General features: G+C 34.3%; 6 protein-coding genes across 7 annotated transcripts; 4 read left to right on the top strand and 2 right to left on the bottom strand.

The window, feature by feature from the left end:
- Positions 1-203: 203 nt before the first annotated feature.
- Positions 204-6,632, bottom strand: LOC110728470 (RNA-binding KH domain-containing protein RCF3-like). Its single transcript, XM_021908115.1, has 8 exons — positions 5,339-6,632; positions 3,885-4,349; positions 3,501-3,749; positions 2,690-2,938; positions 1,421-1,524; positions 1,067-1,181; positions 854-980; positions 204-558 (listed from the first exon to the last, which is right to left on the bottom strand). The coding sequence occupies exons 1-8, from the start codon at positions 6,095-6,097 to the stop codon at positions 539-541; spliced, it is 2,088 nt and encodes a 695-aa protein (XP_021763807.1). The 5' UTR covers positions 6,098-6,632; the 3' UTR covers positions 204-538.
- Positions 6,633-7,615: 983 nt separating this feature from the next.
- On the top strand, positions 7,616-10,209 carry LOC110728464 (protein PLASTID TRANSCRIPTIONALLY ACTIVE 7-like). Its single transcript, XM_021908108.1, has 4 exons — positions 7,616-7,825; positions 8,011-8,067; positions 8,168-8,230; positions 9,707-10,209. Exons 1-4 carry the CDS (start codon positions 7,766-7,768, stop codon positions 10,037-10,039), a joined length of 513 nt encoding a protein of 170 aa, XP_021763800.1. The 5' UTR covers positions 7,616-7,765; the 3' UTR covers positions 10,040-10,209.
- A 1,003-nt stretch (positions 10,210-11,212) lies between these two features.
- Positions 11,213-14,880, top strand: LOC110728455 (protein phosphatase 2C 57-like). Its single transcript, XM_021908102.1, has 11 exons — positions 11,213-11,627; positions 12,218-12,346; positions 12,455-12,554; positions 13,070-13,180; positions 13,303-13,382; positions 13,518-13,571; positions 13,855-13,971; positions 14,056-14,110; positions 14,221-14,253; positions 14,355-14,401; positions 14,657-14,880. The coding sequence occupies exons 1-11, from the start codon at positions 11,305-11,307 to the stop codon at positions 14,778-14,780; spliced, it is 1,173 nt and encodes a 390-aa protein (XP_021763794.1). The 5' UTR covers positions 11,213-11,304; the 3' UTR covers positions 14,781-14,880.
- Positions 14,881-19,320: 4,440 nt separating this feature from the next.
- On the top strand, positions 19,321-20,091 carry LOC110726306 (protein FAR1-RELATED SEQUENCE 5-like). The gene has a single exon (XM_021905760.1). The coding sequence runs from the start codon at positions 19,321-19,323 to the stop codon at positions 20,089-20,091; it is 771 nt and encodes a 256-aa protein (XP_021761452.1).
- A 260-nt stretch (positions 20,092-20,351) lies between these two features.
- Positions 20,352-21,529, top strand: LOC110726297 (protein FAR1-RELATED SEQUENCE 9-like). The gene is made up of 2 exons (XM_021905751.1): positions 20,352-20,705; positions 20,786-21,529. The coding sequence occupies exons 1-2, from the start codon at positions 20,352-20,354 to the stop codon at positions 21,527-21,529; spliced, it is 1,098 nt and encodes a 365-aa protein (XP_021761443.1).
- A 2,645-nt stretch (positions 21,530-24,174) lies between these two features.
- Positions 24,175-27,173, bottom strand: LOC110728437. Of its 2 annotated transcripts, none has more exons than XM_021908087.1 (2): positions 26,731-27,173; positions 24,175-25,919 (listed from the first exon to the last, which is right to left on the bottom strand). In XM_021908087.1, the coding sequence occupies exon 2, from the start codon at positions 25,395-25,397 to the stop codon at positions 24,471-24,473; it is 927 nt and encodes a 308-aa protein (XP_021763779.1). In that variant the 5' UTR covers positions 25,398-25,919; positions 26,731-27,173; the 3' UTR covers positions 24,175-24,470. The 2 variants fall into 2 exon arrangements, with proteins under 2 accessions (XP_021763779.1, XP_021763783.1); XM_021908091.1 differs by having other exon boundaries at positions 24,183-25,919; positions 26,731-27,168.
- Positions 27,174-27,884: the final 711 nt, after the last annotated feature.

Genomic DNA, 27,884 nt, shown 5'->3' with positions numbered 1-27,884 from the left:
TGAGAAGTATTTTGAGTTGAAATGTAACTCAAGCAGTTCAAATACACTAACATTCTCTGCTTCTGCCTGCTATTGTACTCCAAATTACTACAAAATTGTGGAGTACATGAATCTTCATCCAAATCCAAGTGAAGTAACAGTATGTTTCGAGGACATATTGCGTCATCAGGCTTCCTTTTTCCGGGGTAAACGATAAAACATCATCCATGAAAACAAAATGATACATTCAACTAGACTAGAGAGGTACCGAGTCTACTGACTACTCAGTACTAATACATTGACAAATTTGACTTAGTACAACATCTAGAAAATCCAAAGGTACACCTGAGAGCATTCTGGTACATATTTACAAACAAAAAAGACCATCTGATTTCCTCACTTCCGAAAACTCAAAACACCTACTTAGTCTTATGTGGAAGCTCTAAGGATATGAGAAAAGATACTCAGAGGCCTAACCAAAAAGATGCTGAAAACAACAACAGATGGGAAGTTGAAAGAGCTCCTCATTTCGCTGGATTGCTTATCAACTTCACCTACCTCATGGGGCGTCTTCTTGAACTGCAAGGATATACAAACAAATTAGCCCCATAAAAAAACCTTAATCCGGAATACTTATCATATGGTTAAAGACCACCGAACTATACATGGTCTCCACTTATCATGAAACCATTTCAAACAAGATTAATGCTTCGAGCATAGGGTAGATTTTACACATCACTTTCTAGGTCCAATTACAGATGCTGGGGTGAATATCTTAAATCATGAAATCATTCCTCATTTCCTGCCCATAATATAGAAGAGAATACCAGTCACATGTAAGTGCATTGACAAGGTCAAGGGATCGAGGACTCACTGCTCAAGAAAAAACCCTGGAGCAAGCTCTGGGCTCGCTCAGCCTGCTCTGGAGTTCCCCTTATCCTGATGACTTTTTCAGTTAGCTCAGGTTCATCATTTATCAGAGAAACATTGGCACCAGATAACTGCACAAGCATACATAGGGAGTTTAATTGACTTGTTAAAATAAAAGGATATAAGGGAGCAAAGTAATTGCTAGATGTATTATCACCTCGCTAATTTGAGCCAGTTTGTTTTTGGATTTCCCTAGAAGCCTTGTAACTGCATATTCTGGTATGACAACTTCCAGAGTGCTCCTAGTGACCATAGGTAGCTGGATCCTGCCACTGAAAAACAAAACGATGCACATGTGCATAACAATTAAACATGCATGAATAATGCACATGTGCATAACAATTAAACATGCATGAATAATTCATATAATAGGATAAATTATTTAAAAACTTATAAGGATTACTTGAAAACCCTTTTTCCCTTGAATAAATTATTAATCCTTAAAAGGATTACTTGAAATCCCTTTTTCCCTTGAATTTTTAAATTCATATAAGAAATCTGAGATATGTACCTGTTCAAGCTAGTTGGTGTATCTTCACGGCGACTGCTGGCACTATCTTCACGACGGTCACTTTCATTATGTCTTGATGTTTCGCTGCTTGACAATCCAGCATCCTTCAAGAATATCCAAAATTCATATAATGAAACATGTTGAAGTTGAATTTTCTAAAAACAAGCTACAAACAGTATAATAAGGCCCCTGTCTAACAACTAATCTGCTGCTCAAACCATGCTCATATTTCTATGCACTCTCAAATCAGACACATGAGAACTGATACTGTTGTGAATCTTGTGATAGAAGAAGCTAGAAGATGAAGGTAAAGTGTTTAAGCTGAAAAATAAGAGTAAACAATCTGTTTTACATGAGAATCAATACTGTTGTGATAGAGGAAGCTTGAAGCTCATTTCTAGATAAAAGATAAGTGTTTAAGCTGAAAATTCAGGGTAAACAATCTGTTTTACAAAACATTTACATCAGAATTTTTAGTGCCTGCATGCTATTAAGGACACATCACTCTATCTACATGTACAGCTTAAAAGGTATTACTGGAGGGGGGGGGGGGGGGGGGGAGAGAGAGAGTATCTAACTCTAAAAGCTTGTAGTTTTAGGATTTAAACCTTGGCAAGTAAGACAATAGGAATTTTTAATTTCTATCAGAGACAACGGAATATTTCTTCAACTAGCACTAAAATTTATAGCTCGCATAAAAAGCAAAATAAATTTCCATACAAAGAAACAAGTGACCCACAAATACCTGGGTGGCTGGGTTCATCAAGGAGCCATAAATGATAGTTCCATACACATGGAATTGACATATGATGCAAACAATTTCACATATCAATAGCATCAGCAGCTATATAGTCTCTCTAAACAACAACAGCAACAAAGCCTCAGTCCCAAAATGTTATTACACAGACCAGAAATTGATGATTATGTGTATATCACTGGGCTATGGATAAATGAAATAAGTCAGAATCAATGCATGCTATTCCTTGGATAAAGCACAATTTTCATAAGACTATAAAACTAAGGGAATACTGCTATTGAAAGACATACAATACACACATTTCACCTTTACAAAATTAGCTTTTCAATTCATTCCAAAGGGTAGAGCCTTTTTTAGACATTATATGTGCTAATAAACCAAACATCTACAATCAAACTTCTTGTTCCCTCAACCTCCCTCTTCAGGAAAAGAAAAAAAAAATCCTATTCGTTCTTAGTTTATTGCTTTATTCATTTGGAGAGTGCTGGACCAAAGGGGAGAATCTCACATACCTTATTTGGTTGTCCAGCGGCAGTAGTTTGCACATTTTGAGAAACTACAGCTTCATTACCCAATGATTCATAAGCAGGAGCAGAATTGTTTGCTGGTTCTGGCCCAGAAGGCCCATTTCCGAAAGAGCCTGGAGCTGGGTCAGGTGGTGGAAGCATATCCCTCTGGAAAAAATCTTTATATAGATAGCTCCTTAGTCTAGCAGTCACCTCAACCAGAGCTTCACGAGCTGCTTTAATCTCCCCAACAATCTGCAAATGACACAAGCTAATGAGAAAAGATTGTACATACTAGATCTCAGAGTTGATCCTGAGCAAGATGCCTGGGTGATATTTCCAAAGAAAAGATTCTTTAGCTGAAATTCTGAACAGTTATAGGAAACAAAGTTCTAAACTTAGCATGACATTATCATACCTCGACATGAAAAGCACTAGCAATGAGCCAATGACAAAAGAAAATTTTTAAAAACTAATGGCCAAGATCACATTCCAGTATATCAGCATACAGGCTAACTATAACCTGTTGCTTTGTGAGCAAATTCTTGATCAATATATGGCGTTATTTTCCAAAGATGTAACATTGTGATAGTTCACTATAAAAAAAATTCCCAAGTGTTGAAGGCTCTAGTATGATCAATATCAGAATTGGTCACATATTATCAGTTATGGACTCATGGTGCCATTAGAGCAAAAGTGATGGAGTATGCATGCAACAAGCGCCTCTCACAATATATTGTAAAGCATAAAAAACAGCAAAATTCACACACAAAAATCAACAATTTTGAGACATCTACAGTTACACTTATATATGTACCTGGACAAGCTCATCAGAGCCTGATATGTATGCTGGAACTTTCTCCCTTGGAAGGACTTCTACATCTGCACCAGTTAATTTTTTCAGCTTAGATAAAGATCCATCTCCTTCTTCTAAGCATCCAATATCATTACACGCTATAAGCAGCCTTGTAGTGACAATATTATCCTTGTCTGGAACTAAATCCACAATTCGAGTCTGTACATGCAGCAACGCTTCCTGAGCTGGAAACAGTTCATCATCGGGCCCCTAGGCAAGTCACAAAGAAGAGAAAACCATCAGTAACTTATTATGGGAATATGTTAGCCCATCTATCAAAACAGAAGCTTCGAGACAGCTGAATAGCAAATGACAAAGAGAGACTACAACTATCAGTATAAGTACCTCATCAGATGATATAATAATTATGCGCTCATCTGAATCATCCGACGGTTCAGAAACCTTAACTTCCACACCAATTTCATTTTGAAGAACGTCCATGATCCCACTGGAATCCCCTACTACACTATCAACCCTGTCATTTGGGCAAAGTATTCGAAATACAAGGTCTTCAAAAGAAGGCTGAAAGTTCTCAGTACGGTTACCACCTTCAGACTCATACATATAACCACCCGATCGAGATGAGTAGTTATTGCCCCTGTTATTAGAAGAATTTAATCGAGAACTGTAAGGGGCACCATCCATAGAAGATCTGCGATTCATGTGTGGATTGAAGTCTTCTTCAACAAAGCGTTCCTCTGAGTTGTTATGTCGCCCCTGGTATTGAGTGCGATCACGGTGCTGGCTCTCTCTTAAACGTGATGAAATTATAGATATGGCACTCTTTACAGCATTTGTATCACCAACAACCTGAGGTATCACAATAGTGAGTTATTTTGCATACGTTGAACATGATATAGTTAAGTAAAAATTAATATAGAAACAACACAGTGAAATGAAACACATTTTGTTTCTAGAATTTGGCCATAGGAAGTCCTTCAACAGCACAGTTTGAACTGAAAAGCAATATAATCACAGAAGCAAAGACTTCATGGGTCAGATATGTGAGAAGCAAATACTTTGTCAATTTACATGATGGCATCATTAACTTAAATTGTTACGAAATACGGAGTCTGTAGCATCTGGTCCAACGAAAAACAAACTAACAGAGACAACTATCCCATCACTTTGTCAATTCATTGTGTGGAATTACCCTAAAAGAAACAATACAAATGAGCACTTTGGTCTGTTCAAAATCCAAATCCAAAGAGAACATTCAAGAGTAGACATGTAATAAAAATGTTATCTCCAATAACAAAAAGAACAGCAACTGTCCAGAGTTTATAAAGCAGAGAAAAAGAGAGCAAAAGTTGGAGAGCTCAACGATGCAAGAAGCTCTACCGCTAGCACATAAAGTGGCTATATTCAGTGACACTATGACATTTATCAACAAATCCTATGAAACATCATCAGGTTCCATGAAGTTGCAATCAATTCTAAATGCCTCATCAAATTCCCAGTCAATGCACATGTTCAAGAAAAAGGCATACCAAGAAAACACTGATGAGGCTAAAATGCAATGAGCAAATCATGGTTGGTTCAGGAACTATATACATTGCTATTAAGCAAGGTTTTCACTACTGAACGAAAATTGTCCTGCCTGTCCCATGCTATGTCAAGAGCCAAAAATATCAAGATAATATCCAAGTTAAATGTCCAAAAGCAAGTAACAGCACCATTCATCTGATATAGGTTAAGACTTGAGGAATGCCAGTCAAAACCACACTCAAATCCAGGCAGTCCAAAATGCACTTAAAACAACATAAGTGATATGATGATTAGGAATACAAAGATTAAACCTGAACAATCTCCTCTCCCATCGAAACACAACGAGGCAAGGTATGATCGCGAGGGAGTATCCTAATCTGGGTCTTTGTCTCAACCCTCATTTGCTCAATAATCTTCCCTCCTTTCCCCAACAAACTTCCCACATGCATCCTTGATACCACCAACCTTGTTACCACTCTCCCATTGTTACTCCCAGCACCACCAGCCATTCCACCTCTCCCAGGACCACCATAATCACCCTCCCCATCCACAAACCCTTCACTCTCTAGAATCCTCTCATGAATCAAAAACAATGCCTCTTGAGCCGGCGAAAATGCCGGCATTCTCCCATCAGGGTCCCTCCTCCTAGTATCAGATATCTCAATAATCCTCTCCTCATCACCAGGCATTAGCTCATGAACATTAATCCATGCCCCAGTATGCTGCCTAATTGCCTTAATTATACTTCCTGATTTCCCAATCACTCCTCCTGCCTTCATATCCTGGCATAGTATCCTATAACTAGTGGTCACCATTGATGAATCCGAACCGCCTTTTCCTCCCATTCTCCCACCACCACCACCTCCACCAGCACCCCCACCTCCTCCTCCACCCCCACCAAACCCTCCCCCTCCTCCGCCGCCTCGATGGCGACTACTGGGGTAATGGTGTTGGCTAGGAGCAGAGTTGTTGCTGTTGTTGTTGTACCTTGGTCTTGTCCTAGAAAAGGGTTCTGGGTCATAGTCTTGGTGGTCATAGTAGTAGTTCCTCTTAGATCTTGATCTGTCCATCCTCAAATTTTGTGGGTCAGTTCCTTAATTCTTTGGTCCGGAAAAACAAAGATATCAACTAACTGTCAAGTAAATCAACTGAGTTTCTGGGCAAAATGTTGAGGTTTTTCTCAATCCTCAGTTCTCTATTAAACAACAAACAAATCAGATCCAAGAAATTTGCTAATTTCCCAAATTTGCTTCAGGCATTTGTGTCAATAAAAATCACTCAAATTTGATTAATCAAAATCAAATGAAATCCCAATAAACCCTTTTGCTTCCTTAGCTTTTTTTCTGGGCTTTTGCTGCTGCTGCTTCTTCTTCTTCAGCTAGATTTGCATAAAGTTCACGAACTTTGATGAACAACAACAAAATAAATAAGAACCCTTTTTCTCTCTTTGGAAGAACAATCTGAATCTGAGAGGAAAATGGGGGTTTTGGTGGAATTTTGATTTTGAAGAGTAGAAACCCTAGAGTTAGAGAGAGAAAGTAGAAGAGAGAGAAAGTAGTGAGTACCCTTTAAAATCCACTACTAGTACCAAGATTAGAGAGTGTAGTACATGGCTTAAGTGGGGGTGCTTGTGTGTCACGATTTGCAGTCAAGGGGCTCGTGCAAATGTTTTTTTTTTTTTTTTAACTGTAATTTTGGTGAGTGTACAAAATTAAATTATAAATTAAAAAAAAATCATTTGGGAGTTTAAAACGGTGCCGTTTTATGGTATTGGAAGGTTAATTTGGTCATTATTGATGTAATGTTTTAAATTTGGGGCTCTCTTATTTGGAGGATTTTTATTACAGAATAGGAAAATTAGAAGAAATCATTGTTGTCTTTGTTGATTTTAATTTGATTTTGGAGGATTTATCACGGAATAGAAAATATGGAAGAAATCATTGTTATCTTTACTGATTTTAATTAGGATGTAGATGATTTAATAGGAGAGCTATTATGATTTATTTCTCATATTTTAATACTATTAATTGATACTTTCTCGCCGCCTCTTCTCTCCCTCCTCTCATTCTTTTTAGGGTTTGTAATTACGAGTAGTAGGGTTTTCATGGTTGGATGTAGCAAAATTTATCCATAATTCAAATATTATTCAAATTATTTCTCTTCAATTTATTTTTGTTGTTGGGTTTAATATTGTTGGTTTTGTGAGTTTAATTTATATAACTGCAAACCATATAATTGTAAATAACCATTTAATACAAAATTATATCAAGATATAATTATATGACAAAACCATACATTAATCGATTTCCAAATAAATGACATAATTGTGCGTAAAACCGGTGTAATCAATGTTTTATTTAGCTTCGGTTTTCTAATTTTAGCTTTCTATTATTGTATAAGATATCGTCTCATGAATCCTTAACCAATTACTCCAAGATTCATATATAAAAAAAAACATACCAAAATAGCAGAAGGAATAATTTTTTTGGGTGCAACAAACCAACAAAAATGAATCTGACCGACTCAATCCTAGCTGAGCCAAAACTTATTCAATTTAGCTTTGGTTTTAATTTGACTTAACTTTGAAATAAACCGATCCGACCTTACCGAATCCGAATTGACACATCTAGGTGAAAGCCGTGCAAGTGAGCAACTGCGGACTGCGCAAAGCTAATCGCCCAAACACCTCTAATCGCGTAGATAGGAGACATTAGAAAGGAAGAAACTGCACCATAGCCATGTCTTTATCTTTCTCCTCTCTCCCTTTCAATTCATTATTCCCATTATCTTCTTCTCAAGTAAGGTCCTCTCTCCCCTAAATTTTGTTTAACTTTCTGTATTAATTCACCATTTTTTTTGCTTAATTTTCTAAAAAATTTCACCATTTTTGTTCATTCAACAAATACTGAATTTTGCTAGTAAGAAATTGAAAATAATGATGAACCCACCTTTCTTAATATCTTAATTATGTTTAATTGTGTAGAAAATTGATGTTGGACCAGTATATTCGTGGTCTTTAAGGTCTTCTATCAGGTGTCAAGTAAGTAAAAATCCTTAATTTCCTAAAAAAAAGGGATTTTTATGAATTGGGTTTTCTTATTTTTTTTGTCTAATTTAATTGGGTTTTATCCAAATTGTAGGGCCAAGCGAAACCCCGAAGTCGTAAACAAAGTGGCAGGCAAGTTTGGCGCCGTAGAAAATTGGTATGTTGTGTAATTTTTACGATTTTAATTTCATGAAATTTATGCTTAATTTGTGGGCACCTGGAGCTGAAAAAAACAATTGTGATTTGGAATAATTTGGGTTTTGTATAATAAAATTTTAATTAGTATATACAATTGTGACATTTAATTATGTTAATTATTTGGCTGCTTGAGATATTGCTAGATCATCATTGTTTGCACCGATTTTCAAGCTTGTAATAGTGATCACATTCAATCCAATTTGAACTACTTGGTCCGGATTTAGTTGTCACACTCTTCATACAGATAGGATCATACTATCGACGTGACTATTAAATCTGATAGGAGGAAGCAATTGAGCGTTGTCAATGCTTACTGCTTTACTTATTTATATCTGTTTGTATGGTTTAGCTTTTGTGGTTTATTTTCTTATTGTGTGTGCTGAAATCACCTAGTTGATTTTGATTAATCTAGGATCGTTCTTCCGTAATATATACAAAGTACATATTAGCTATTACTTATATAAGGGTTAACTTCTTATATCCTGTTCTAAAGTGTTTGAAGTCTGTGTTTGGTTTGGGGGAAAGCCTAATTATTTTTTTGGTTCCGAAAATTCAAGGTTGGAAAGGTATCCTTAGCTGATGTTAGACTGCCAAACATTTCATCATGTTCCTTATCTTCCTCTTCAACAGAAAATGATGTTAGCTGTTGAAATGTATTTTCTAGAGAAAAGAAATGGCATGTTTGTGTCGAAACTTGATAGGTTGATCAAGGCTTGGTTCAGATTGAGAATCTAACTTGACCTGACCAAATAATACAAGTTTTACTCTTTATAAAGCCTTTTCTTTTAAGAAGGTTCTGTTTATCATTTATTTGAGAATGAAGTAAAAGAAGGGGTAGAAAATAAAGCTCGCATTGGGACTAAACATTTGGAAATTTTAATGGAGGAATTTGGTCTGGATAAGGTTGAAGTGAATGGTATGGAAATTACAAAATTATCTGTAGTTTAGCATTGTGGAGTATGCTTATTTTGTCTGTGTTAGTGATGATTGGGTTTATGTTTATGCTGTTATTCTAAAATCCTGAGAACAGTCAAAGATGTAGCCATCTTTAGGATTACCCAACTCACTGACTCAGATTTATGTATCTGAAAGTCAACTTGTATATCCTTATTTACAGGGCATTGATCTCATTGTTCTCACCTGCCATACTAGATTACAACTGCAATAACTGGATGAATATAGCATGTTTATGTATGTTGTCTTATGAAATGATGTGAGTTTGATGAGCATACTGCAATCAGGCAGTTGTGGTTTCTCTTCTTCTGTAATTGCAGTTTTAGGGCCAGTAAATCTAAGCATGGTAGTAGTATACTAGTGTTTGCTTTTCCAAGCTAGGGTTTTTAGTTCTGGATGCTAGGGTTAGATATAAATCTATCTCATTCCTAAAGTCATGATCTGTATGTTGATGAAATTGTTGTTGGTTCCTTTTCAAAAGACAAAGAAGGATGAGTTTATGGAAGCCAAACTGGAGAGGGTCCCTTTCCTTGAGGAGCAAATGAGAAAGGTCAATGAAGGTGGAGGGGTCTTGGCGGGGGACATAGATCGGCTACTGAAGTCAGAGGACAACCGCTTTGCATTTGTGAACGAAATTGCAGCTGAGGCCACGGCATATGTAGAAAACAACCGAGATGAGTATGGGGACAAAAAGGCCATCCTTCATGTGCTGAGTAACCGTATGAATGATGCTGGATTTGTTCGTCCTGAAGCTTACTTGGAGACCGACCCATTTAGCCCCGGTCCTACTTACCTCAAGGAAAACTTTTATTAAGGCAGTATTTTGGTTTGTCAACTTATATTAAGAATTAGTTCATAGTGTTCTTAAAAGGTTAGATTGTATCATGTTTAGCTGTCTGAATTTAATTATATGAATAAATGTATTAGATGGAACAACCTCGATTAATGCTGAGTTATATAGATTGCATTAGCTGTTATAATTGATGATTGTTTGGCCTAATATTAAAAACTTGACGCCTTTGGTAGGTGAGGTCTGAAATTAAAATCACTATGCTTCATCTGAGTTTCTTAACCAAGATGCTATCAAACATTCTGAGTTTCTAATTAACAGGAGGTCTGAAATTAAATTCACTATGCTTCATCTGAGTTTCTTATCCAAGATGGTAACAAACATTCTGAGTTTCTAATTAACAGGAAAATGTTAATGGGCGATTATGCCAACTATAGTTAGGCCCAAAAAAGTGTAATATGGGCGAGTATGCCAACTATAGTTAGGCCCAAAAAAGTGTAATTACAATAAATGAAATTAAGTAAAATGCAATCCATAATATCAACCTTGATAGGAACTGAGTATCTTACATGTGCTCCTATTAGTGGTTGGGATTGTTTGTGATGGTGACAGACTGATAATAGCTATTGTGTAACCTAATAATGCTAGCAAAACAGGGTAATTAAAACACTTGTGATAAGGGCGTGTTCGACAACAGTTTTTAGTGCTTTCAATTAAAACCTACTCATTCTAAATAGTGTTGAAGCGTTTGCTAGCTTCAGTTTATACTACTGACTACACAAGTACACAACTACTTGACCCGTTATAATATATATAAATCTATTCAGGAGATAATCAAAATGTCTAGTTTGCAGCGTATACACTATACAATTGGTAAAATATAGTTAATCATGTTGGACCGTTTCAATATGCTATTGAACAAAAATAGTTTATCACGGTCTTATGGAACCCTTCGCGTCAACCAAACAAATTTGAAATGTTTTAACCCCCAAGATACTTAATTAACAATTATTCACTATGTTTATAGAGGCTTAGAGAAATTTTGGCCTCTAATCTAACCTATAATTCCAATGAGAAAGTACACTCAACCAGAACCACAAAAGAAAGAAAGAAACAAAAGCCTGACCAACCAACTGTACAGTATTCATATGAAGCCAATAGATTAAATTCTGACATAAAATCTTAGCCGTTAAAACAGTTAAAAGCTCTTTGCTTCAAACTCTTATCCTCACTATAAAACTAGCCACTCAAAATTCTGCTTGAATCTTTACAAAAAAAATCTGCTATTAATGGCTTTACTTAACCAACAGCTGCAGAAATTTCTGCTAACTAGATTAAACAATTCTAATTCTGCTTTTAAGACTAATAAGAAAAACCCCATAATTCTAAGACAGACAAAGAGATCATCATTCAAATGTTCTGCTATTGCTATTGAGGCACCATCTTCCTTAGCTGGTGTTGCAGGAGTCAGATGGGGTTTAACCAAATTACAAGGCGCTCGAGACGAAATGGAAGATGATGCTGTTATTGTTCAGCCTGATACACTTCAAGGTTTTTCTTTTGCTGCTGTTTTTGATGGGCATGGTGGTTCTGCTTCTGTTGCATTTTTAAGGTATGTCTTACAGTACATCAGAACTTTATGCTATTATGTTTTGGAAGATTTAGTATAGATAATCTGGACTTTTGATCGCCTTTTTATCATTAAGCCCACTATTGAATCAACTCAAAATAATCTCAATTTTAAAGTCATGCTCTCATAGTATTATTATTGGAGTTTGAAACTTTGAATGCTTAGATTAGTCCCTGATAGTACCTAAAGCTATAAGTCTCGGATCAATTGAAATTATTAAGATGATACAAACCTCAAAATTGTGTTTGTATTGATCAAGTTAATTCAAAGATGGGATTAATGTAAGATGTCCAAAAGTTCAGATTCTTCTTTTTGGTTTTTTTAAGCTTAGTTTCCTAAATGTTTCTTTATCTGTTATCTCAGTAATAAAACAGTTTTCTCTAATCAATTATATTGAATAACTAAGGCGGGCATGAGCAATATCCATGAATATATTCGATGAATTTGTCTCAGTTGCTTTCCGGACCTAATGCATTGACACATTGAATGATTTTGGTTGGTGTTTTGCCTTTATTTCACATCTCTCAGCTGAGTAAATATGCAGACTATGACATGGGTTTTATGAAAATCAGGGAGGAGCTATATAAAGAGTGTGCTCAGGCTCTACAAGGTGAGTTGCTGTTGAGTGGTAAAGATTTTGATACAATTAAGAGCGCGATAACTGAGGCTTTTGAAAATGTGGACTTGAGATTATCTAAGTGGTAAGCAAGTACATCTCACCTGACATATATCCTTGAATTTTTTATGATCATCATTTACATTCAATCTCTTACTAGAGAGCTTAAGTTTTCTGATTTCAACAAAAATAGGCTGGAGAATAAAGAGGAGGATGAGTCTGGGGCAACGGCTACAGTCATGTTGGTTGGGAATGATAGGTTATACATTGCACATCTTGGTGACTCTTCTGCGGTATGGTTCAAGCCAGCCCTTCTTAAATTGCTTAACCTTCTTGTGCAATTGGCAATTTAGCAGTGATACGATAAATTTATGGCAATATGTCAAGATGATCTTGTATTACTTTGCAGTAAAAGTGACAATGTATACTTATTCGAGCCTTGGATAGTAAGCAAACCACAAGAAACCTACTTATGATAAGCTAGGAAAGATGATAAACATGATAGGAAGCAAATAACTAGTTTCCTTAATACAATATTTTGAATTATGGATAGAATTAGCAGAGTGTAGCAGTAGTATTGAATTGCTAGTTACCTTAATTCTAGGTTATGATGACATATCGCCAATTAGACTGACATATAGCAATAGCAGATGCTCAATAACAGATTGCATCAGTAGAATTGACAAACAAATAGCATATCCATGAATTATATATGCTGCATGAAATCAAGGAAATCACATAGTTGGAAATGCTTTTTGCAAGTTGCTACTTCCAAGTTCCAAGTATCTTGACTTCCTAAGTGATTCAGGTAATCTCACGCTCTGGGAAAGCAGAAGTCTTGACTGATCCTCATAGACCCTATGGAAGCAACAAGGCATCACTTCGGGAAATTAGAAGAATCAATGAAGCAGGTGGATGGGTGTGTCTTCCTGTTCTTAAAATTTAATTCTTTATAGTCACTGTAATGATTTTGCAACCCAACTTTGTTATGTGTAAAGCAGTAGGGGTGACTTTTCATAATACCGTCATGCTGATCTGCAGATTAACAATGGGAGGATATGTGGAGATATTGCTATATCTCGTGCTTTTGGTGACATTCGGTTTAAGACAAAGAAGAATGAGTATGTTTGGTCCCTCTACTTAACCTGGACAAATGAGTGTCATTCCTAATGATCTAATTTCAAACTGCTTCGCTTCTTGAGCTTCTTTTCTGTATGTACATATCTTGACAAGTGCTTGTCATATGTTTGGAAAAGGATGGTGGAAGGAGGAGTCAAGGAAGGGCGATGGTCACAGAAGTTCGCTTCTAGGTAAAAGCCTCTATCCTTGAAATATCGCTCACATCTTAATAATTTTATACTATATCTGAACTACTTTTGGTTTTACAAAACAAAGTTGGTCTCCAAAATGTTTGCCTCATATATGTGACTCGCGATAGTTATCAGTTTGAAATTAGGCTGCATAGCTGAGCTACAAATTAGAGTAACTGACCTATAACATAAGAAAAATAGGTAACTAGCTTGACTGCTTGAGTTTAATACATTAATTCTAGCATGAATAAGCGTTAAAATATGACATGATTTTGGTTTTCAGGGTGAAGTTTAATGGAGACTTAGTTATTGCTCGTCCTGATATAATCCAAGTAGTACTTGGTTCAGATGCAGAATTGGTTCTTTTAGCCTCTGATGGCTTATGGGATTATATTAACAGGTTTGTGCCACATATTGATTATTCTTCCTTGTAAAATAATGATATAAAATCTTACAATTTACCGAATTTCTGTACTAATTACAGCTCAGAGGCAGTGTCTTTTGTCAGAGAAGAGCTACGGCAGCATGGAAATGTTCAGGTAAAGCCAAGAGCCTACTAAAGTTATACATGTCAAAAATGAGATTCAGTTGAAAGAATATATCTTTGTGTCTTAAGCTTATGGCTTTGTTTTTTATGTTTTTGTTTCAGCAAGCTTGTGAATCATTGGCAAACGCAGCTTTGGTAAAGATATCCCCCAAAATTAAGTTCCCGTGCTTCAAACAGTCTGAGTTACTTTTAGCTCTAGGCATCCTAATAATATAATTTCATCCTTCTTGTTGCAGGATCGGCGATCACAAGATAATATTAGCATAATTATTGCAGATTTAGGGTATGCTGTTTTTATCTTTGATATTTGTGAATTGCTTTTTTTATTGAGATAGTCTGGCTTAACCTGGCCAACATAATTACTCGTTAATTGTGAGCTTTGTAAATCTATATCATTACCCTTTTGTCTATAACATATTTGTACTATTTCTTTGTAGCATTCTTCTATTAGAAAATATAGCCAGGTGAAGCATCCTATAGAAACCCGTCCTTTCGTTCATGACTTCATGCATAACCCATTCTTGCTGTTCTGTTGCAGGAAAACAGATTGGCAGAATTTGCCTGCAGATAAAGAGAACGTTCTGTATGAGTTCGGCCAAGCCTTTGTCACACTTGGTGTTGTTTCTCTTGGAATGTGGTTGTCTTCACGTCTGTTTTTGTAAATTGGTAGCTTAAGTGCAATGTGTATATAAATCCAATACTCAGTCTATAGGAATCATACTATATATTATAATATCTGTACACATTTTTTGCTTTCAAAATCTCTGACTACACATGAAATCAAATCCATTATGAGATTGATACAACTTTGCCTCTCCTGAGTCATGACTTATTGACTTATCAAACATGAGTACACGACCTTATATACATCTTCTCTTTAATAATTCAACTAATTAGTTTCAGAAATTATGCCTTTGTGTAATTTGCAACTTTCATGAAGCATAACAAACCTTTGCTCAACTCTAACCTTGATAACTGTTTCAAAAAAAAAAAAAAAAAACCCAACCTTGATAACAGTCTGACCTAGTGCTGTACTGCTGCTGACTGCAGTGATGCGCGCAATATTGGAATGCCTTCTGCCTTCTGCACACAAAATGTGTTGTGAACTCCTTTTTAGTCCCTCCCTTCCAAAATTCATTGTCGCACCCTCAAACTATTAATGTGTCCGCTAATGTTTTAATGGTACGGATATCACAAACTATTAACCCAAATTCCCCCCCCCCTGTTTTTTATCCCTCGTTAAACTAGTAACATGGTTCATAACCTACCTGTATTAATTGTCCACTATCCTGATTTGTATTAGATGTGATCCGCAATTCAGATCAATTGATCCCATTTCGAAGTCCATTAACATGAACCGCTAACTCTGGTCTAGTCCTTTGCTGCATCTGCTAGGCAACAGGACACTTCAAGTTGGATCAGAAAGCATAATCAAGGAACTCTTAGAAACAGCAGATACTTGGCATTGTCTTGACTTATGACAGTTTAATTAATCTGTTTCTTTTTTCTATTAACCAAATTAAATTTGTTGCTCTTCTGAAAGTAGCCTCTTAAGTCTCAACAAGTCTTATGACTAGGAAGAGCTTAAGTCACATGCACGTAACACTCTTCGAAACTACGAGTAAGCCAGGATTAACATCTGGTTCACGACATACAGGGACTGTGCGCATTAATTCCTGAAGCTCAGGGGTACAATGTACAATAATGCCAAAATACGAGTAATTCCCTGTTCCTCACTGTGAAGAACAAGTTCCTCGTGGGGTATGTGTCAAGAGCAGAGAGGTCCACCCAAAATTGACAGGCGGTCCCCACTAATGAAAAACATCACAATATTTTCCAAAATGCCATTATGAGGAACAAAAGTGTTCCTCATGATGAGGAACTGGGACTCCCTCCCAAAATACAATGTCGAAAATGTAATCCGTAATTAACAATAATAATATCCCGTTTATTTACATATACTTTGGTCACAAATAAGACCACTTACATTATTCTTAGGGAAGTAGTAATTAGTAAATATGAAATTAATATGAATGCTAAACAAATGCTATAATAGCATCATTTAATTTCCTCTTAATATATAGTACAAGTACTATATTCTAGATCAAAATTCTTTCTCCATCTGATTAAAGAGAAAGAGAAATATAATAATTGCTACTTATATTAGTAATTAAATATATCTAAGTAAAGATATATTAGTAATTAAGATTAAGCAAGCATTTAAGGGTTCCTGCCACCACCTCTTCCTCTCCTAGGATCATGCCTAGGATTTGGTCCTGCATAGTCATAATCCAGCTGCACTAAATCATCACCTTCTAGTAACTTCCTTGATTTCCTTGACACCCCATCCTACAACAATATAAATTATAATAATAATGTCAAAAAGGCGAGGTCAAAACAAGTCAACTAGAAAATTAACGTAAATGCATTAACCTTCACTATAAACAAAAACATGTTACATGGTAGATAAATATTAACCTGATGGAGAAAATGCAGCCGGTCCACGGATTCAACGACAGAAAATGGAGTCGCGGTTGAGAGAGGCTCATCGAGTGCACCATCACGCGACGATAAAGAGAAGACGACGAGGAAGAGAAGGAATGAGAGGGATAGTAATAACTTGGGATGAGCCATGGTAATGTTGTATGTAAATGAAATGAGGGAGGTCCATATATATAGTAGTATGTAGTACTCTAATAGTACAAATGATAAATAGATAGATAGGGTAGGCAAAAGAAAAAGAAAGAAAGAAAGACACATAAAATTCAGAAAGGTAATTGAGTAATGGGTGCATAGGATGGTGTCATGTAACACCCACTAAAAGGAGAAATAATATTATGATGAAATGCAATAAAATGCCACTAAATAAATAAAATAAATAAATAGCAACAAAATATCATGAAAACAATAAGTCAACTAAAGAGCACTTTTGTGTAGAAATTAGAAAACATGATCAATTCTATGCATATGGACAGAATATCATGGTTGTAGTACTAGTATTAAGTAGACTCTTTTTTGCTGCATGGCTCTAATTTTTTGCTATTTTTAGATGTGACATGCTTAATTAGCTTTTTTTTTTCTTTTTAGGCATGAATCACTTTGATTTTCAGTAGACTTCCACCAAAATCAATTTATTTTAGAAAATATACTACATCCATTTTATTATTGGCAACAAAGTCATTTTAATGATTTATTGAAATTATACTACATTCTACATAGCATATTATCATGTATAATATCATTGAATTTGTCTCAATAATGTATATTTTCCATTATCACTACATAAGCACCTTTTATGAGACCAACCTTTGTAATTTTATAGTACGTATATCTCCGTTAATATTAATATCAGAAAAAATAAGTTCAATTCAAATTAGTAAGTTCAAGATCAATTCACAACTTAATATATAAGCTCTTAAAAAATTACTTAATATTATAATTTATCGGACCTATAGTACAATTATGGTAAGTGATAAGGTGCCACCAGCAAAAACTAACAGCAGCAAAACTAATCAACAATTTCTTCTTTTGGTTACTTTTTGCAGCACCTTGTTTTGAATTTGAATTAGGTTAATTAAAACGTTTTAATTTATTCATTTTTAATTTTTTTTTCCGAAAGATTTAAGTTCCAATAAATTAAGTTCTAAATTAATTAATTAGTTAAATTAAAGATTAGATGTAGATAAGTTTTATTTTTATTTAATAAAAGTAAAAATCAAGGTAAAAGGAAAACACCCTAGGTAAACAATGCAAAATTAGTGATTCGTACAGCAAACCCATTTGCATGTACCCGGTGTACAGTATTTTTACTGTACATAGGGTTTTCGCACGTGCTTTTTTTTAAAAAAAAAATCGCAGAATTTCAAATACCTAAAAATAAAAAAAAACGCAGAACAACAATGGAGGAGAGAGAAAGTGAGAAAACGCAGCTATCAATCATCCATTGAGGAGAGAGAAAGTGAAAAATCGCAAAAATTGCAGAAAACGAACATCAATCGAGGAGAAAAAAGGTTAGAAAACGCAAAAATTGCAGAAATTGATCATCAATCGAGGAGAAAAAAGGTGAGAAAACGCACAAATAGAAGAATTCGATCATCAATTAAGGACAAAGAAAGTGAGAAAACTTACAAATTGCAGAATTCGATCATCAATGGAGAATTCGACTTTCGATACAACAAATTGCAGCAATCTCATTCACGAATTGCTACAAAAATAGAGGCAAATTGAGACTGAATTTGAAATCGATTTAAATCGATCGATTATAGAAGAAGAAGAAACTAATTGTTTTGGAGATGAATTCGTACCAATATTCAACAATCCAGACAATGCAGATGAAGCAATCGATAATGCAGATGAAGCAATTGAGAATGCAGAAGACGCAATTCATAATGCAGAAAATCAAGTGGTTCCTGATAAATCAATTGATTCAAATTCAGAACAAACAACCAAATCAGATGCAACTGAAGGTAATTTCTATGAATTTTTGAGATTGTATGCAAAAAGTAACCCTTTGAATACATAATTGTTACCCTTTTCATGCATAAACGTGACCATACTTATGCCTAAATGTTACCCTCAGATTGAATGCAGAACTTTTTAGATTGCATGCAAAAAGTAACCCTTTGAATGCCTAAATGTTACCCTTTTCATGCTTAAAAGTGACCCTATTTATGCTCAAAATGTTACACTCAGATTGTATGCTGAAAATTCATATTGTATGCAAAAAGTAACCCTTTGAATGCCTAAATGTTACCTTTTTCATGCATAAAAGTTACCCTATTTATGCTCAAATGTTACACTCAGATTGTATGCTGAAAATTCATATTGTATGCAAAAAGTAACCCTTTCAATGCCTAAATGTTACCTTTTTCATGCATAAAAGTTACCCTATTTTCAAACGAATGTTACCCTTTTTTTTATGCTGTCTGTGGTTATTATCTGATTTGTTTGTATTAAATAACATATACAAATCCAATTGATGCTTATGGTTTAGATCTTAGAGGATCATTTGTTGGTGTGGTAAGAGAAACTTTTGAAGAAATTTTGGAATTGTATGAAAAACATGCTGCTATACTGGGGTTTTCAATAAGAAAACATACAACTAGATTCAAACAACACACAAAAATAGTAACTGAGAAAAACTATGTGTGTTCTGCTGAGGGAAAGAGACATTCAGGTCAGAAGAAAACAAAGTTAGTTGAAATGGTTGATGAAGAGGATGTAAATGTAAAAACAAGAAAGCCAAGACAAGTATCCATTACAAGATCAAATTGCAAGGCATGCATAAGAGCAAAAGTGAATAAAGAAGGACAGTTTGAGGTGGTGGCTCATGTTATTCAGCATAACCACGAGCTAACAAAGCCACAGTGGCATTATTTACATCGTTCTGAAAGAAAAATGACAGAGGAAAAAGTTGTAACAATCAAAACAATGAAATCTTCAGGTCTAACTACAATGGACACTTACAATTACATGGCTACAGAGGCTGGAGGAGAACAGAATATAGGCCATAGTGTTGTAGATCACCTGAATTTCTGCTCAAGGTTAAGAATGGAACAAATTGAGGCTGGAGATGCTCAAACTTTAGTGAACATTTTAAGTCAGGAACAATCAGAGGATCCAAACTTCTTTTTTAGAGTGAAGTTTGACAAAGAAGGAAGAATTTGCAATATCTTTTGGAGAGATTCAATGATGCTAGAAGACTATAGGATATATGGAGATGTTCTTGTCTTTGATACAACATACAGAACCAACAGATATAATCTTATATGTGCTCCATTTGTTGGCATAAATAACCACTGGCATAATTGTATGTTTGCTTGTGCTTTTATTGGGGATGAAACGACAGATTCATTTGTGTGGTTACTACAAACCTTCTTCAAAGCTATGGAGGATAGAAAACCAACTTCAATATTCACTGACCAGGACCAAGCAATGGCAAATGCTATACTGGAGGTAAAAGATTTATATTGACATCTTACAGATTTGAGCTATGACAATAAAGTTTTCCTTTTTCACATAAAGTTATCCTTTTAGCTGCATAAAGTTACCCTTTTTAGTGCATAAAGTAACCCTTTTAACAGCATAAAGTGACCCCTTTATTTTCAATGCAAGTGATTCCTAATACAAGACATAGACTTTGTATATGACATTTGGAGCAAAATGCCATAACCAGATTTGGAGCTCTTAAAAAAGACAAAGAATTCAAATTTGCATTCAACCAGTGCTTAAAGATGTGTGTGACAGAACAAGAATTCGAAGCAAAGTGGCAAGCAATGTTGCAAAAATATGAGTTGACAGAACACTCTTGGTACAAAAGAGTGTATGAGTTGAAAGACAAATGGTGTCCTGCCCTTTGTAGAGATTTCTTTTCAGCAGGGATCTTATCGTCACAAAGGAGTGAAAGCACTAATCATGCCATAGGATTCAGAGCAAGTAAAGCAACTACTTTGACAGAATTTTATACCATATTTAAGAAGACAACTAATCGTTGGAGAAGCACAGAGAAATATGATGAGTTTACCTGTAGCAAGTCAATAGCATTCACTTCATTGCCTCTATCTGGAATGCTAAATCATGCTGCACAGGTAAAAAGTTAACTGACAAGTACATAAATTACACCTAATATATGGCAATTTAAATGAAGCTACATGATTTTGATGTACAGGTTTTCACTTTATCACTCTTTAGAAATTTTGAAGAGGAGTTTGGATACTCTATGGCAACAACTGTTCAGATGTTAGGCAGTAATGAAGAATGCCTACTTTATCAAGTAACACTAGAAGACAAGCCATGGTCTGCACATCAAGTAAACTATATACAAGAGAGCCAAACTGTATGGTGTACTTGCAAAAACTTTGAAGCATCTGGATGGTTATGTTATCATTGCATCAGAATTCTACATTTGCATTCAGTAACAAGAATACCAGACAAGTATGTTTCAAAAAGATGGACTAAGTTTGCAAAAACAGAGGCATGGGATAGGTTGAAGAATCAGGATCCTAAACAGCAATATATTCCGTGGAGGCAAACAATGATGAGGAAATACTACAATCTAATCTTAAAAAGTCAAGAAAATGAAGAGACAAGAGCATTTATGGAAGAAAGCTTCAGAAACAGTCTTAAAATGGTGGAAGACTTACTTGCTAGTGCTGCTCAGAAAGAAAGTGCAGAAGCTGCTTCTAACATTCCTGATGTGGCAGACAACACTCAAAGCAATACTGACGCTTCTTCAGCATCGAGTACAAGCACATGTGTACCAATAATTCTTGATCCTAAAAGGGCTGTAACAAAAGGAAGAAGCAAGAGAGCAAAAGGAGGACTTGAAAAAAGCAAGAGAAAAAGAAAACCAGCACTGCCACCTCCAAATTCAGAATTTGGATCAAAGACACCTAACTTACGACTCTTTTAAGATCTTTTTTAGAACATTTTTTTTTTCGAAATTAATATACCTTGTATTGTTAAACTATTTTTCTTTTGTTTTTTTACTCTATGACTAGTTTAATGAAAATGTGATTGACACTTTTATTAGCACATGTTTAATTATTGGAACACATCAACTTATGTTACCCTTTTAACGTATAAAAGTAATCCTTTTCATGCATAAAAGTAACCCTTTTCATGCATAAAAGTGACCCTTTTCATGCATAAAAGTTATCCTTTTTATCCACTAAATCAACCTTTTCTTTGGCAATAGTTACCCTTTCTGTTAATAAAAGTTAACCCTTTTATCAACAAAAGTTACCCTTTCCATACATAAAAGTTACACTATCTACCCACAAAAGTATACCTTATCATGTATAAACTTATTATTTCTACCCACAAAAGTAACCCTTTTTATCCTTTCTATCCACTAAATCAACCTTTTCTTTTCTAATAGTTACCCTTTCTGTTAATAAAAGTTACCCTTTTTATCACTAAAAGTTATCCTTTTCATGCATAAAACCCCTGACCCTTTTATTTTACAGAAAAAAGTGTCCCTTTTCATGAATAGAAGTGACCCTTTTTCTACATAAAAGTGACCCTTTTCATTGCTAAAATTACCATTTCTAACAATAAAATCTACCTTTTTCTTGCTTAAAAGTTACCCTTTCTATAAATAAAAGTTACCCTTTCTATAAATAAAAGTACCCTTTTCTGCATAAAAGTTACCCCATAAAAAAAATAAAAATAAACCTTTTAATTACGTTATGTATTCACATACATCAGTATTCCAAAAACAACTAAAGACTTTAAACTAAGTTTAATTACATCATTAAACTTAATGTATGCACATACATTAAGTTTTTTCATTGTTAAAAAAACCCCCTGAACTAATCAGCTAACAACTATCAATTATTTCACTATTTAGAAGGAGTAAACTTTTTTTCCCTTTTTCCTTTGTTCTTTTCCTCTTCTCCCTCTGCCTTTGCTTCTGCTTCTGCTGCCATTTTTCTTTCTTCTGTTTCTCTCTTCTTCTTTGCAGCAATTGCAGCCTTTAATATTTCTTCAATTCCATTGACATAAGCAGGATCTTTCTTCTTCTCATTGAACTTGTGTAATTCTAACAACACATCGTTCCTAGATTCATTCAAATCACACAGTACCAGTGTGGTACAGATCTCTCCTCGTAAAAATTTCCTTCCACTAATCTCAAATCAGCAAAAAAAATAAAAATTATCAATATGTAATTAATAAAAGCAATAGAAAGGAAAAAACTACAGAAACTATATAGATAATTACTGTTTTGAGATCATTGAATTTGAACGATTCACCAACAAAATGGAGCATGTGATACATGACAAAGACCCCACAGTCCAAATTGTCAACCTTTTCTTTTCTCCATTCCAACTCAACAACTTCAAAACCATAAGAAGGTAGCTGAGAACTCTTTGGATGATTTCTTTTGCCAAGAAAAGCGCCCATTTGAACACACTGACATAAAATATAAAAGTTTAGAATACATTAAAATCAAAAAAGTTAAAATGGAAACAATGAATCAACAGTAACATAACAAAAAAAACAAACATAAACATACCATCTTTGAACACAATTCTTTTGTATAAACAAGAGCAGAATCAGTCCAGATAATGTTGTCAAGATAATATACCAACTCTTTTGTATGATCAATAACATACAAAATGTAGTGATTCTCAATAAGAACATGAAAATAGATCTGAAACAGCAAAATTAAAGAGATTTAAACAGAGCATATCATAAAGAGAACTCTTTTAAATTTATTACATTAAGTTTAGAATAAAAATACCAGATCAGCATCCATTATATTACATTCTGGATTCTCATAGCTAACCCAACCTTCCCATATGTCGTGCAAATCCTTAACAGCACTAGATATGTTACCTTTGCCAATATTGTCACAAACATGCAAGAATGAAAACTATTAAAGTATAAGATCTCAATAATATATATATATAAAGTAAATGTGTTAAGATATAAAAAAAGGAATGAAATAACTTACACTCTGCCTAACACCGAAGAAGAATTTCCGAGGACCAGTAGCCTGAAAACATGCTTTCTCATTCAAATACAGACAGAAGCAATCAATAACGCACCATTGAATCCTGAGTGGAGCAACAAGGGTCACCATGTCTTCTCTTGGAATTAAAAAGTTCATTCCAAAAGTAACAAGGCTCTCACTAAAACAATAAAAAATAAGATCAACATTAAAAAAAAAATATAAGAAAAAAAACAGATAAAAAAATAATTATAATAAAAAAGGACACTTAACTTCTTATCCATTGAAACATCCTTCAGCAAACAATAATCGAGAATTTCCAAATGTAACTGAGGCAAATTCTTGAAAATCCGAGCATTGCTCTTTACAAAAAGAGTTACAAAAGGCACCTGCACACCTACATGTCCACAGTCCAGAGAGCATATAGATTTATTTGCTCTGAGTCGAGGAGGTTCATTTTGATCAATATGCCCGACAGGAATATTTTGAGTAGGACCAGGAATGATAGCAGAAGGTCCAGAACCATTAAGGCCTTCATTAACTATTTTTCCATGACCATTGTCATCATCCTTAGGAATATTTTCATTGAAATCTTGTGCAGGTTCTTTTTCGGGAACAAAATCTTTGTTACCTTCTGTAGGTTCATAAAAACCGCGAAACATATCATGTACAGACTTCATTTTATTACACTCATCAATTAAACCATCTAAAAAATCTTCAAATAATGAGGATCAGAGAGTAGCAGTTCAGTTTGAGAAACTGAAACAAAATCATCAGAAGATAATGAAACACTTCTGCGAGAAGTAATCAGATCATTCAAGGTTTGAAAACCAGTTGACTGAACAAATAATAAAACATCCATATTTCTTTTAAACAAAAGAAACGTTTCATGAACAACCTACAAACATATGAACAATGAAAAAAAAAATGTTACAAATAAAAATAATAAAATAAGTAGGAAATCTAATTCCATTAAACTAAACATATAAGAAAACAGAACACTTACATCAGTTGAAATTTTTTTAATTTCTTCATCGGTCATAATACCTTCTGGAAGCTCAAATGCAACAATGCGACCAGTGGTACCACTTGTAGAAGGACCCTTATCATAACCCAAAGTAGGAGCTGGCTTAAAAACAGTTCCCCTAAAATTAAGCTGTGACACAGGATATGTAATAGTATCCAATGGTCCCTGCCCATAACCACTAGCTTTGATCTCTAACTTAATTCGCTTCTTAATCTTTACATCCGTCCAATGTTGAATTAAAGGAAGAGTACTACTTTCCTTTTCACCTTGAAAATTTAGACGATGAAAATACATAATTTGCAAAGCCAGCAAACAACCACTAACATTTTGAGCATTTTCATCATCCTTATACTTCTGAACAGCCTTCTTTAACTTTTTTAAAACATATGAACACCAATCAAAAGTTTTAATTTCATCAACTTTTTCAACAGCTTTAAGCAACTTCAATGAAACAGTCCTATTAGTAGTAGGAGCTAAAAAGCTAAACATAGCTTGAAGAACAAAACACCTCTTAAATTCTTCCCCTCCATCAACCAAATCAACCATCCTAGACTCCAATTTTGACAAATGAAGAGGTTGCTTACCAGAAAGACCATAATCAGATCTCCATGCCTGAATGATACGTTTATCTACACTTTCATCTTCAGAATTTTTATTAAGTTCAGGAACACAAATATCACTCAAAGGCAAGCAAAACACATCGCATATATCATTTCTAGTAACAACAAATTCTTTACCAGTAGCGATGGTAAACATGCAGCTACCAGCATTGAATTTTTCAACAAGCCAAGGTAGCATTTGACGATTAAGAGTTTTCAATTTAAGATGTAATAAACCTCCAAAACCAATTTCTTCAACAACCTGTTTTTGCTCAGGACTAAAGTTCTGCAGCAATATTTCCAATGAATAGGGTCTACATCTTGCAATGATTCTTCTTTGCTCCCTAAATAGAAAAAAAAAAGAAAGAAAATGTAACTAAAACAATATAAAATAAAAACAAAATATAATTAAAAATGTAATAAAAAAATATGTATACTTACATAACAGATTCAGAATCAGATTCAGAAAGCATTTCATAATCAGAATCTTCCACTGTATTAGCTTTCTTAGGTACAATTTTGGCCTTCTTAGGAACTATTTTGGCCTTCTCAGACTCTGGTTTGTCACTCTCAGGAATTTTCCCAGCCTTTTTAGATACTGCTTTGCTCTTCTCATGAGCTATCTGGGTCTTTTTTGGTACTGGTTTAGGCTTAGCAGGCTCTTTAGGCTTTCCTTTTCCTTTTGTAGGCTTTTTATAACGATAACCACCTATTGAACCACCTGTATTTAATTATTAAAGTAATATAAATACAAATTCAGAAATTACTCATGGAAAAATATAGAATAATGTGCACAAATGACACTTTTAAATGCATAAAGTGACCCTTTTAACAGCACAAAGTAACCCTTTTAACAGCACAAAGTGACCCTTTTAACATCACAAAGTGACCCTTTTAACAGTATAAAGTGACCCTTTTAACAGCATAAAGTGACCCTTTTAACAGCTTAAAGTGACCCTTTTGTATGCATAAAGTGACCCTTTTATATGCAAAAAGTGACCCTTTTTTTTGCAAAAAGTGACCCTTTTAACTGAAAAAGTTAATAATTTAACAACATATAGTGACTCTTTTAACAGCATAAAGTCACCCTTTTAACATCATAAAGTGAACATTGTCAAAACATATAAATGACACACATGTCTATTACTCAAACACAATGAGCAATGCATATATGCATGTTAATCAAACACAGATGCACAAACACAATGCGAATATGCCTATTATACACATAATCTAACTAAAACATAAAACCTAAACAAATAATCAGTTTAATTAGCATTCTCTGACTAAAACCTAACATACAAAATTTGAAGAATAATAAGCAAAATTTTGAATCAATTATAAACAATGAACAATAAAATAAAGCAAAATTAAACATAATAACTTCATAATTCAAATTCAATTATCATAATATGCATAAAAAATCAACTGAAAACTATAAAAAAAATAACATGCACTAGTAATTCGACATATATAAGCGAAATTTCAATTGAAAAATTTGAAAAAATGATGAAAAATTTAAGTAAACACACCTTCTTCAGCATCTACAGCCTTCTTTGTAATCTTCTTCTTCACCATTGCAGAATCAACACTACGAAAATCGAAAACAAAATCAAAATCAAAAAACCTAAAAATCGAAGAATCAAAACAATTTAAACTAACAAAAATCTCAAAAAAAATAAGTAAACGAACCTGAATTAAGCAAATAACAACTTCACCAGTGAAAAAGAAGAAAGAAAAAGCTCGAAAATCAACAATGGAGGACAGAGAAAACGCTCGAAATCGCCAGTTACTTGCTTTTTAGAGAGAGAAAGCTATAGTAAATGAATGAAGAGAGAAAAGTTCTATTTCTTTCTTTATTTTGGCAATCATTAGGAAGCATGTGCCAAACCCACTAAATTGACAGTTAATGCTTGTCCAAAAATTCCGCCATTCATTAAATTAATGAACACCGATTTTTTTAAAAAATTTGACGCTAAATCAAACGAAATAGGCCAGACTCCCTTACAATTGATTAATGCAACCAAAAACTTGGTCTAACATTTGTTTAATATGAAAATGACCTTCGATAGTATATTTTTTTATATTATGATGAAATTTCAACTAGTCTATAGTGCCCTATATATTATGTTAGTGTTCCACAGTTGAGCTGAGATTTCATTTTTCCTGTGAGAACTCCACAGTTTTACAAACTTTATTTATAGCAAAATCTTGAGCTAGTGCATGAAGTGTTAGTGTGTTACCTAGTGCTAAAATTTAATATTTCATCTCAAGTCATGCAGTTATCCTTCCTTCGGATGAGATGGATTGAGAGTTGAGACAATGTGACTATTAATTTGCTAGAAAAGAATGTAGTCTTTATCACGCTCTCCTTTAACTTTTCTTGTTTATGATAATATTGATAGTTCATTATTATTAATTGGAAAACAATATATAATCTACATACGCTTCACATGAAAAAGATAACTTTATAACATATTTACTTCAAAGACCACACTTCACACCCATATAGTAAGATAAGTAATAGCTTCTATACATAAAACATTAGTATCAATAATAACAGTGCACCGCAAAGGTGGTGGGGAATTAAAAGGGTTGCATAAATGTAAAATGTAAATACAAAATAAAAAAATTCATAATATCAAAAGTGAGATTTGTAGCAATTCCTAACAAATCTCTCACAACA

Source organism: Chenopodium quinoa, unplaced genomic scaffold, assembly GCF_001683475.1.
Source record: "Chenopodium quinoa cultivar QQ74 unplaced genomic scaffold, ASM168347v1, whole genome shotgun sequence".
Lineage (NCBI taxonomy): Eukaryota > Viridiplantae > Streptophyta > Magnoliopsida > Caryophyllales > Amaranthaceae > Chenopodium > Chenopodium quinoa.
The sequence above is the reverse complement of the archived record's forward strand: the minus strand, read 5'-3'. Positions and strand labels throughout refer to the sequence as shown.

Bases quoted from the DNA above. Each gene is read 5' to 3' on its own strand.
- LOC110726306 (XM_021905760.1), top strand. From the start codon at position 19,321: ATGGTTGATGAAGAGGATGTAAATGTAAAAACAAGAAAGCCAAGACAA.
- LOC110728455 (XM_021908102.1), top strand. From the start codon at position 11,305: ATGGCTTTACTTAACCAACAGCTGCAGAAATTTCTGCTAACTAGATTA. The intron at 13,383-13,517 runs GTATGTTTGGTC...TGTTTGGAAAAG, and splicing joins TTTAAGACAAAGAAGAATGA to GATGGTGGAAGGAGGAGTCA. The intron at 14,402-14,656 runs GTATGCTGTTTT...GTTCTGTTGCAG, and splicing joins ATAATTATTGCAGATTTAGG to GAAAACAGATTGGCAGAATT.
- LOC110728470 (XM_021908115.1), bottom strand. From the start codon at position 6,097: ATGGACAGATCAAGATCTAAGAGGAACTACTACTATGACCACCAAGAC. The intron at 1,525-2,689 runs GTATGTGAGATT...ATATTCTTGAAG, and splicing joins CCGCTGGACAACCAAATAAG to GATGCTGGATTGTCAAGCAG. The intron at 981-1,066 runs GTGATAATACAT...ATGCTTGTGCAG, and splicing joins AACTGGCTCAAATTAGCGAG to TTATCTGGTGCCAATGTTTC.
- LOC110726297 (XM_021905751.1), top strand. From the start codon at position 20,352: ATGTGTGTGACAGAACAAGAATTCGAAGCAAAGTGGCAAGCAATGTTG. The intron at 20,706-20,785 runs GTAAAAAGTTAA...TTTGATGTACAG, and splicing joins TGCTAAATCATGCTGCACAG to GTTTTCACTTTATCACTCTT.
- LOC110728437 (XM_021908087.1), bottom strand. From the start codon at position 25,397: ATGCTACCTTGGCTTGTTGAAAAATTCAATGCTGGTAGCTGCATGTTT.
- LOC110728464 (XM_021908108.1), top strand. From the start codon at position 7,766: ATGTCTTTATCTTTCTCCTCTCTCCCTTTCAATTCATTATTCCCATTA. The intron at 7,826-8,010 runs GTAAGGTCCTCT...TTAATTGTGTAG, and splicing joins TCCCATTATCTTCTTCTCAA to AAAATTGATGTTGGACCAGT. The intron at 8,068-8,167 runs GTAAGTAAAAAT...TCCAAATTGTAG, and splicing joins GGTCTTCTATCAGGTGTCAA to GGCCAAGCGAAACCCCGAAG.